General features: G+C 32.8%; 1 protein-coding gene across 1 annotated transcript in view; it reads left to right on the top strand.

Annotated features, from left to right (window-relative positions):
• The first annotated feature begins 10,341 nt into the window (after positions 1-10,341).
• LOC119632583 (extensin) overlaps positions 10,342-11,441 on the top strand; it is a 4,636-nt gene continuing 3,536 nt past the window's right edge. Inside the window, exons 1-3 of the mRNA XM_038025556.1 lie at positions 10,342-10,345; positions 10,416-10,466; positions 10,510-11,393. Coding sequence (XP_037881484.1) covers positions 10,342-10,345; positions 10,416-10,466; positions 10,510-11,393 — 939 coding nt within the window. The remainder of the gene's footprint in view (positions 10,346-10,415; positions 10,467-10,509; positions 11,394-11,441) is intronic.

Consider the following 11,441-nt stretch of genomic DNA (forward strand, 5'->3'; position numbering starts at 1 on the left):
TCTACTTGAAATTTACTTAGTATGTTGAAATAAAACTTCTAATTTATTTACTGTTTAATTACTTTTGAGTTTTGTCTTGGGTTTTTTTTTTTTTTTTTTTTTTTTTGATGAACGCTAGCTCCCACTGATTGTGAAAGCAGTGAAAGTAAAGCTGCGGATTATTGAAGAACTTTGCGTATTCGCGAGGAGAAATTGCATTTTATTTAAATAATTTCGATATTTGTAGAAAAAATGTTGTAATTTTCTTCCGTAAAATATTGATATATAATGTAGACGAAAACAAATAAACAAATTAATTTGTGTTTAATTTTTAGCGATTAACTTTACGATTAATAAATCGCGGCGATATAAATTTTTTTGAACTTGTAGGCGCAACGGGAGAGAGACATACTCAAGCTCATTAATAACTAAACACTATGAGCTTGAAATGAAGTCAAGTTATGTCAAAAGCTAATTGATTGAAATTAAATAATATATTACATCAATCATTTATAACACTACATATATATATATATATTATACGTATATATATACGTATATATTTAAAGAACTTGGAGATATTCGCAATCATGGCTTGACTATGAGAATCTTTTCGTTAAAGGTGTGAACAGGTCAAATACTTTCTCAAGCAACCAACGAATTACACGTATCACGTATTGTTTTATAAATATGTTCATGCTCTCGAATATAACGAAAATGAATAAATAAATGATAACTCGGTATGTAAATAATTGTACAATTAGCAATTTTCTTAATTAGCAGTGAATTTCCTTTTTCCTTTTCCTGCTTATTCTCATCTCTCTCTTGATTTAGTTATCAAAATTTTTAATGGAAAAATTTTAATTCTTATCGTTGGATAAACTACTGTTTTTGAAAAAATAAGGTGAATATGTTTATGAACTTTCAAGTCTCAGTTTCATCACCTTCATCGCTTCCATAATAGTCAGATAATGTAGGTCTAGCCTGGCGGAACATTGTCCCGTAAAAATAATCAAGGACAACTGTCAGCATGCTATTGATTTGCTTGGAGCGAGTGTGATGAGACTCCAAGCTGCAAGCAAATTACATAATATCGTAGCGTATGCGAAGCTTAATGAATGAAAAACTCATTACATTGCCTTATAAGCTGCAGAAGTGGGGCGTACAAATTGTAAAGTGAATAAGGTAAAACCAAGATCGCGTTGTATAATATGTGGATCGTGGTTAAAGAAGAAGGCCAAGTTTTCTTGATCACAAGAGTCGTACATAATACATAATAATACACTGTTTTCCGACACCAATCATTTTAAAATGATTTACGAAAATATATTTCTCTTAGACGAACATAATTAAATTATATATATCATGCATAAGAACATCATAGAATAATTGAACAGAAAAAAATATTTATAACGTCTTACAATTTTCTTACTAACAAGTCTAACAATTTTCTAACAAATGGTATTGCATTAAATATTTTTTGTTTCGGTAAATACCATCTGCCTATTGTCGATCTGGGACCGCCATTGATAACTTGTTTCACTGCCAGAGATTTTTTGAAATTTTTTCTTTAATCCAAGTCTCTTTTTATGTAATTATTTTCTTTTTTTGAGGCTTTGCATTTGCATTGAATCGAAATGATTATAACTATAAGCAGAGCTTGACAAAATTTCTTAATAATTTCATAGTTCATATTAAGTTTAACACTATGCAGTTGTATAAGGTTAGCATGAGAATGGTGAAGAAAAAGGAATGAATTGAATGATGAATTATTGAAAAAGTGATTTTAGAAATAAAGGTTGATGGGGAGGGGAGGATTTGAAATAGCATTCAATAATAAATTCAGTCAGTGATTAAATAAATTTCTAGACACCAAACGGTACTACCCTAATAACGTTGGCTCAGATTATATATAGACATGTACATTAGGTCTGTTATTAGATATTCAAGGCACATTTGCATCTTCTTGTATAAATAGTGCAGCAAACAAATGTAATAATGACGTTTATCGTTATAATCATTATAATATACATTAAATAATTACAATAAGTGATGCGCATGCGTAACGCTCTGTCTCTAGGCATGTATTTGTTTTTGAGTTTTCTTAGTTCGTGAGATGCAATAAAATCAAAATTCAAATCTAAACACTAGAACAGACAAACATTCAAAAGTACATACACACACACACACATACGCACACACACACACACACGCGGAGAGACAATTTGCGACGATGACTGACACTCTCAGACATTTAGCGAAATACAGGCAGAGAAAATAAGAGGGGAAAAATAAGATACAATAATAAGAACAATTTAAGACAATATGAATAAGAAGAAGAAAAATAAGAGGAAGAAAAACGAAGACGGCAACAGAAACAACAACAGAAAAAATGCTCCAAAAACAAATAAATACAGCAACAGTTTACAGCAAGTATGTTATTTGTTACGTTAATACGTGCGAGTTAACATTTAAAGTTAAAGTTAAAAACAAAAAAGGAAAAAAAAAACAAAAATAAATAAATTAGATAATTTAATCGAAAATTCTTATAGATGAACAGCAACCACAGAAAAGTCAAACAAAGAACGCGTGTTTCTACGTAAGCCGATTAGAGTGCGTTTTTAGCCGCTTAAGTTGTGTTTTCATTAATCATTTTTATTTTTAGGTGTTATCTAATAAAAATTCAAAACTTTTGAAAATTAAAGTTTTTTTTTTTTTTTGGTTAAAAAAGTGAATATTTTCAGTCTGGAAAATCGCAACGAAATCGACAAAAAATGGTGAGTTAAAAATATAAACACAATGAAAAACAGATAAAGTTTATAAAAAAAAAAAAAAAAATTTTATAAATATTTAGCTCCAATAATTAGTATATATACATATATAAATAGCGCTTTGGAAGACAATTTTGAAATGCTTTTAAAACGGATTGAACATAAGCCCAAAATTAAAAACAAGTCAAAAAAAAAAAAAAAAAAACAAAACAAAACAAAAAGCAATAATAAGTGCATAACCTTAATTGTGAATTTGTTTAATTAAGACAAAATTTATTTTTATTTTTTTTTTTCATTTTGCTTGTGAAAAATTAATTAATAAATTCGTTTATTTTTTAAGTAAAGTAGATAATGCCTCTCGGAGTTCAAGTCACTCAAAAAATAATATGAAGCGTGTAACTAATATTTTTTGAAAATTTTTGCAATGTGTGCGTGCGTGCTTCAATGCAAACTTGCTTTGTGGCAGACGCACTAAAAGAAACCTTATTTTACCATTTTAAATGGCATTCGAGATTCAAGAAACTTGGTTTGCGAAACTTTATGATAAAATTGCTTAGTTCCACTCTATCTCCCTCTCTCTCTCGCCGCATTTCCTATCTGCTCTACTCCGCGTTACGCATGTTATGGACATTTCTTGGGCGATGGACCGTATAGGAAAAGAAAAAGGTTCCCTTACTGTATGCAACCGATATTTTTCATATGGGCAAAGGTGTTTACGCTTCTTATTTAAAGTGAAGCTTACATTAGTTCTTGTTCTAATGCCCAGATTGCATTGGTATTTGGCATAATGGCGGTATTTGAAGCACATCAAGGCCGGTTCATTTGTTCCTCTCCCCATATCTTCCGTATTGATCTCTTCATACATAATCATGCTCTGGTCCGTTCGTTTATCCGCTTGTGTCTTTATCTCTTTCATTTGTCGGTCTCTTCACAAGTATGACTGCTTTTTCGTCTGGCTTTGCGTATTGTCCTTCGAAACCTTTCTTCTATTGCCGATCTTTCTGCTTTACTCTCCTTTCTTGCTCTATAATTCTGCTATCCATTTCCTTTTTTTGACCTACTTATCTACTTATGTGTCTTTTATAGTCGTCGATCAGTCCATTGACCCGTTCGTTTTATTCGTCCAATAGATTATCAACAACTAGAGGATATTGTAAGTTACTTGATTCGTTACAGAAACATAAAATGTAAGAAGAATCGGTATTCAATTCTAAGGGCGGTAAAAATTGAAAAAATGCAAAGAAATATTGAAAGTTTTACAATTTCTTTCTCGATAGCTTAAAACTTACAGCTGATAACGGGAATTCAAAAGAAGTGCAAACAAAAAATTTCCCATCAGGATTGTCGCTCACCTTCAGTAACTATTTTGTTGAATTTGGAACGAGTAACCGATCTAAGTGACTAAGGATTCCAATTAACTCTTTATTGGCGAAGAAGTACGCCCTAATAATAGCGCACGCCCATTGTAGCTGCCCGCCAAATCAAGCTCTGAATTTCATATCATGAAGAAAACCGTCGAAATTGATCTTCGTTACTACAAAGAAATATTGCTTTTAAACTTGTCGCTCTTCTCGACATGAATTTATTTCGCACGTCATGACCCACTGGATTTGATATGTTAAGTCAAGGCGCATATCTTCAATGATGCGTAAAATAAACCGTTCTTGATAAATTCAAGTGGTTATAAGCCCTTTGGCTTGCCGATTAGAAAATTTTGGATTGTTTGTTTACTTTATTATTTTTAATTGCTTTTAACGAGTGTAAGATAAAGATAAAGCCCACGTGAAGATATGACTTCAATCAAGTTGCTGTCAAGCGTACAACTAACACGAAAACTGTCGGAGGTCATAGACGTCCGTGACAGAAGTAGTTTGATTGTCTTCTCTTTCAGTTTTTATTTAAAATCATTAATAAGTAGTTTGGACGATATCTGGTTGCAAAGGAAGTTTGGAAAACATTTTATCAAGATCCCCCTATTTGCAAGTTTCTAAAAGAGGTTAAAGATTAACTTGACTAATCATATACTTGGGATATAATGAGAATGCACCTCTTCCTTATGTCTTCTCCTTTGCTTTTAGCCTTCAAGTGAGTGCGAATTTCAACTAACCTTAACCAACTAGATCTGTTAAAGATATTAATATACTCGCACCTTACGTGCGCATGTTTTTTCGAGATGAATATTTAAAGAATTCTTACAATAAGTATTCTTGAGTTAGACGAATGGAGTTCATTAGCTTTCAAAAAAAAAAAAATACCACATGCATGCTTATATACATGCATATATTTTGTGGTTTAATAATTTTGAATTTTTCTTATTATCTTAATCACAACTAAAACCCACACTCGCAATAAAAATTGAACAATAAATGTTGTAATTGAATACCAAATAAAGTTCTATCATCCTTGATTATCGTACTGTGGTTATGGTTATGAATGTCATATTAATACTGGTTTCATTATGCTTTATTAAATTTAGAATATGGCGAAAAAATTTATTGAAGAAAAATTTATTGTAAAATATTTTCATTAAACAGCTGCTGGGAACCGAAAACTATTGAAATAGTGAAATAGAGAAATAAAAAGTCCATCACAAATTCAAAAATGAAATTTAAAAAATTCATGTAAAATAAATTTAACCGGTTTCTTCATTTCCAAAATAGTTCAAACACCTACTGCTTTATAATAAATAGATTTGACTTCATGGCGCTGATTGCTCATTTCTTATACAAACTAATATCCGATGCTTCTATGAAAGAAGGGAAAAAAAAAAAAAAAAAAACAAAACAAAAACAAAAAAGAACAAAAATTCTCATTTAATTCTTAATTAGTCACAAATCATCATCATCAACTTATTTGGCTTAAACGGAATTCGTATTTGAATTGTTTATTCATGCCCAATAAAAATGTTCATAGATTTAATCATACATATGCATATTACTGAACTTGATACAGAGGCTTGTCAAGCAACTATGACTTACATGTTTTAGCTGAAGAATTAAAAATGTTTTCGCAAAAAGTTACATTTAGTTATAGAAAATATTTAGGATCGAAGAATTGTTTTCAAATCATGACCAATTAATTAACTGTAAAGTGTAAAGGATAAAGGGTAAAGTATTATTGTAGACAGGAAACAGAAAATTTTTCATAAATAAAATCATATAATGAAACTTTCAAAGAAGAAAGAAGTCTACTTCGATCAAAAGGAAAAGCATTTCACATTAGATTTACTGAACAAGTTGGAAAGCATCGCTTAGAAAATCTAAGAAGAGCATCGGTCCAATATATCTCAGCGAAAATACTATTGATTGGTTTGTGTGTAGAAATTCGTTGGAAACGGCTATGTTACCTTACGTCGCAGAAAATATGCCCCTGCTGGGGATTGATGTCAGCAGAATAATGATCCGAAAGATTCACTCAAATTGGTGAAAGCACGATTCCCGGATCATATCTTGTATGTCATTGAATGGCCAAGCCATTCTCCCAGCCTAAATCCTGTTGAGAATATTTGAGGGAGACTACAGCGTTATATTCCCTATAACAATAAGAAGGAAAAGAATTATGAAAAAATATTCAAAACGTATGATTTAATGTCCCACTAAAGACCTGCAACAATTAATTCGATCGCTTCCTATAAAAACCGAAATTGGGAATGACTTTTGAACAGATATTTTATTAAATGGCTTTCGCAAATCATTTTACAAATTTCAGAATGTTATCTTTTACATTGTTCCTTTCTATTTTTGAGCCAATCGCGTGACGATTCACGATCGTGTTATATTAAATATTTAGTTTATGTGAAAAAAGAAATTTGCAGTCAGTTTACGGGACTCGATATTGAATGCATACTCGATTCGAGAGTCATTCTCGATAGTGATTTTGTGAGTTTGATTAACTCGACCGCTGTCGAATTCTTGACATAAACAATAAAACATTAATGATATCATTAGTATGTGTTATAGCAATATACGTGCAACTAAACGCGAACAAGAAGAAAAAAAAATAAATAAATAAGTAAAACAATAATTCAAATAAATAAATTTGTGTATGCCACCATACACATAAAGCATCGAAAATAATAATTTGCTGCTGCCAAAATTTTGGAATTTCCGTCATTGATAAGCTTGGACTATTTCTATATATAACTATTAATTGTATCAAACCTATTCAAGCATTTTGTGACAATATTGTTCCTTACTTCTCCCACTGAATACGAAGCTCGATAGCAACTGTATAATCGAGACACTTTTCACTCGATAGCAATAAGAATGTGCAAGACAACTACTTCCGCACACGGGCTCTTTGGCGTTCATTAGGCGGAATAAAAATACATTTCAGAATCAAATCGGCAATCAGCCGAGTGGACGGCAATCGGCAAAAGCCATCCAAAGCGACCAAAACAGTTGCCTCACTAAAACGTCAACAACTTGTAAACTAATGGTGGGAACCTAATGAAATTTTGACGCATTTCCTCTGAACGTTGACTTCATCCACATATCATACAAATCATACTTGTCTCAGATCGGAGTCTTATTGAGCGATTTGATACATACGCATACATTTAAATGTGATCTTTAATCTGTATTTTTACAAGTTGCCAAACATTTAAAAAATCCACTATTTATTGTTTGCATTAAACTTTTTCCATTATAGGATATATCAGGCCTTCGCAAGTGCTTTTGGTATGCGTCCTTGTGACGAATGTCTTAAGAGATGTTCATAAGTTTACATTACATTATTATTTTCATTATTATTAATATTACAATGAATTTAGTCAGAAAAATAAAGGCTGTCGGCCTTATTGAAAACACTACAACCGCACTTGAGCTTCGAGTCCAGGACCATTGAGTTGTTACCTATTAGTCGAGATACTTTGCCTGCATATTATGAACTCAAGAGTTGGTTAAATACCGCGGCCTGGCCTGGTAGATTATTCTTATTTCTGTATCTCATCTATTCTTGCATTGGATTTTATAAAATTAATATGCTCTCCGGTAGCAATCTTATAAAAATAGTTTTTTATAATTGACTTTTTGCGAATCTCTAAGCAAATCAACTGTTAAAACTGTTAAATAACATCAGTTACGTACATTTGCGGTTTTATTAATTTTTTTTTTTTTTTTTATGAAGCACTTGTTGTGTTAGTTTTTCCTCACTAAACGCGATTATTTGTACACAATTAATCAATTTAAGTTTAAAAGCGGAATAATTGAAATTTTAAAGAAATTTATCCCAAACACAGAAGAAAAAACATAATTGATTTTATGTTTTTTTTTTTTATTCAAAAGCCAGTTACAGCAAATAAGAAAATTATATTCGGTCGTTATCCTAAAAGAGGCCAAAAAAGTAAAAGATCGATATTTTCATGCTCTGTAATATGCGATGGATGTGACCGATGTTGCCTATTTTCGAAATAAAAGTCTTTGCCGCATAGGCGTGTGAGTATTGGAGATGTGTCCTTGGAAAGTTTCAGTCTCTTCCAAATGCTTTTGCATTTTTTAGACGATATATTCGTCACCGAACCATGAAAGGTATGTTCATTTTGTAAAAACGTTTGCAACGCCCAGAAGAAACCACCAGTGGTCCCTCAGAGTATATATTTTCTTGATCAGTATCAAATTCTAAATCGATTTATGTATTTCCCTCTGTTCGTTGTGCGGCTGTGTAATGTGTGTTGTAAACATTCTCCTGGCTGCCAAAGTGAAGACATCGACTATTGACAGAAACTTAAGAAGTTCCTCTATGTAGGTTGATCTTGAAAATGCGTCCGGTCGAAGGACACGCCCACGTAAACTGAGCATACGTTCGTTCTTCAAAGGGAGTGAAAAATTCGTTTTGTGCTCATTACACATAAACTGTAGCAGATAAATGTACAAAAATTTGAACGCATATTCTATGGGCGATGCTGTGGCAATTGTGCGCAAAAATGTAAAAATTTTCCACGCCTACCCAATATTATAGTGTATCAAAATTTAATTATGTTTTCAATATTCTTATAACACGCAGAAACAACCTTCAAACACGCCTTAAAGTATACAAATTCGTAGCCATTTTTCTAATCTTGAATGTGTGTGAACATGTCCGCTTGTTCGTGTGTCCATCTGCCTGGTTGCGCAACTTTGTAATATTTGTGATAAACATTCTTCCGTCAGCGAAAATGAAGATATCACCTAAAAATTTGAAAAAGAATTTGGAATTCACCTAAACTTTTCGAAGGACAAGCCTACAACGCCCATATGACTCTACGACAAAAACTTTTATTTGAAAATAGAAGAAATCAACAGCGTCCACTCCATATTACAGAGCATGAGAATTTTGTTCTTTTACTTCTTTTGTCTTCTTTTGGGCTAAACGGTGATGGGTATAATAGTTTCGACTCCGACCGAATTTGATCTTCTTACTTGTTTTAGTTTATTTTATATTTGTTCTATTTAGTTAATCGTTAAAAGCTCCCCAAAATTTTTTCTCTCGAAATTGAAGCATTGCAAATTGGTCTGAGGAAAATAAAGCCACAGACACGCAGAAAAACGTTGCAAAATAGTATTGAACATAAACTTTGCCGTTGGTTTCACACGTATAATCGCTAAGTTTAACATACGTTTCCGGTCTGTATCTTTGGTCGCTGCAATATAGCCCGCGATCGGTTACTGCAGTACATGTTGTTTTCGTTGAATGTTTTCTCATCAAGTCGTAAAGAAACTTATGAAAAGTTCAATGTTTTTGGATGGTTTCAGTTTTTATTTTTCAATTTTATCTTACAGGAAATTTGAAGTGTTTCTTTAACATAGTTTCAATATGGAACACAAGAAAACACATCTGCAAGCAGAAACGAAACTAATAGCAATAAGTTACTGCTTTGCATTCTTTTTATACCCATCATCAAAAGATGAGAGATATATTCATTGTGTTAACAAGTTTGCGACGTTCCGGTAAAAGCATCACAAAGTATTCTCGATCAGCATCATATTCTGAATCGACTTAAGCATGTCCGTTTGTCCGTCTACGTGACGTGTATTTTAAACATTCTCCTGGCCGTTGAAATCGAGCTATCGATTGGAAGTTCTCATGAACAGGTTGGTATTGAACATGGGCCAAATTGGTTGAAAGACACGCCCATTGTACCACGTAAACTAAGAATACTTCTGTTTTTCAAAGGAAATGAAAAATGAGTTTTTGCTTATTACTCATAAAATATAGAAAATAAATATAAAAAAATTGTAAGGCATATTCTATGGGTGATGCTGTAGTATCTGTACTAAAATAGGACAAATTGAACACGTCTACTTAATATTGTAATGTAATAAAATATATATATATTTTTTTAATATCTTTATAAGGTGTAGAAATAAGCTTCAAAAACCCATCCGTCTGTTCCTCTGCCAATTTGTCTTTCTGCGCAACTGTGTAGTATTTGTGATAAACATTCGCCTGTTAGTGAAAATGAATAAATCGTCTACAAATTTGCAAGAACATTTGGAAGGGACTGAAGCTTTTACAAAGTCACGCCTACAACACTCACACGCCTATGCGACAAGCATCTTTATTAAACTAAATTCAATTATTTGGCTTTTTTGGTCTTATTTGGGAAACGGTGATGGGTATGAAAGATTCGGTCACGACCGATTATAATTTTCTTACTTGTTTGTTTTTAATCTCTTCTTTTTTTAGATTCCATACCCCATTCTGTGGTTATTCTTGACGCTTGCGACACAGACATGGGCACAATATTTTTATGCCCCTATCTCGAATTATCTTATACCAGGTCATCCGGAGAGTGGTTATGCTTATCCAAAGCCGGAATTGAAACTTGAATATCCCCAGCATAACGGTTACACGTATGAGAAACCAACAAGGCCACCAGATCTAACGATACCGTCTTTTGGCTTTTCAACACCTCAACAGCCATCTTACTCTACTTCAAATAACTTCACTCAAGGTTACTTGTATCCTAAACCTAATGTGATTTTTGAATACACTCCGAAAACTACTAAAACTTTACCATCGTCACCAACACTGCCTACGAACGTTTATACTACTGCCACTACATCAGCTTCAACAACGCCAAAAAAATTCCAACATTTGTATACTCCTTCCAACAAACCAACCTATTCATATCCAACAACATCTACCAAACCAGCTCCACAAACACAGCAACCAACGAGCTCATCTAAAGTCACAAATTTTTATTATACAACACACGACACTAAAATAACATCTCCAAAATCTAGTCAGTTCTCTCCTGTACTTGGTAAAACACCACACATAAATTTAGATAAGCCTACACCACAAAAGCCTGAATATGTTTATCCAACTACAAAAAAGTCGACGGAAAAGGGTTTTTCGTACCCAGCACAAGCAGTGAACTTTGAATTTCCCACCAAGCAAACAACGCAAAAATTCAACCCATTTTATTCACAACCCACGAAATCACCACAAAAACCAGCGTACGCTTATACTACGCCGACTGTGAAATTCGAATTGGCAACGAAGTCAACGCCACCGAAAACTCAGTACACATATACTCAACCTGCTAAAGCACCAGAGAGGACGACTTACTCCTATCCTACTCCAGCAGTCAAATTTGAATATCCAACCAAGCAAACACCGCAAAACCCTAGTCCATCATATCCACAACCTACGAAACCAGCACAAAAAACCACTTATTCGTATACCACGCCAACTGTGAAATACGAA

Source organism: Glossina fuscipes, unplaced genomic scaffold, assembly GCF_014805625.2.
Source record: "Glossina fuscipes isolate IAEA_lab_2018 unplaced genomic scaffold, Yale_Gfus_2 1, whole genome shotgun sequence".
Lineage (NCBI taxonomy): Eukaryota > Metazoa > Arthropoda > Insecta > Diptera > Glossinidae > Glossina > Glossina fuscipes.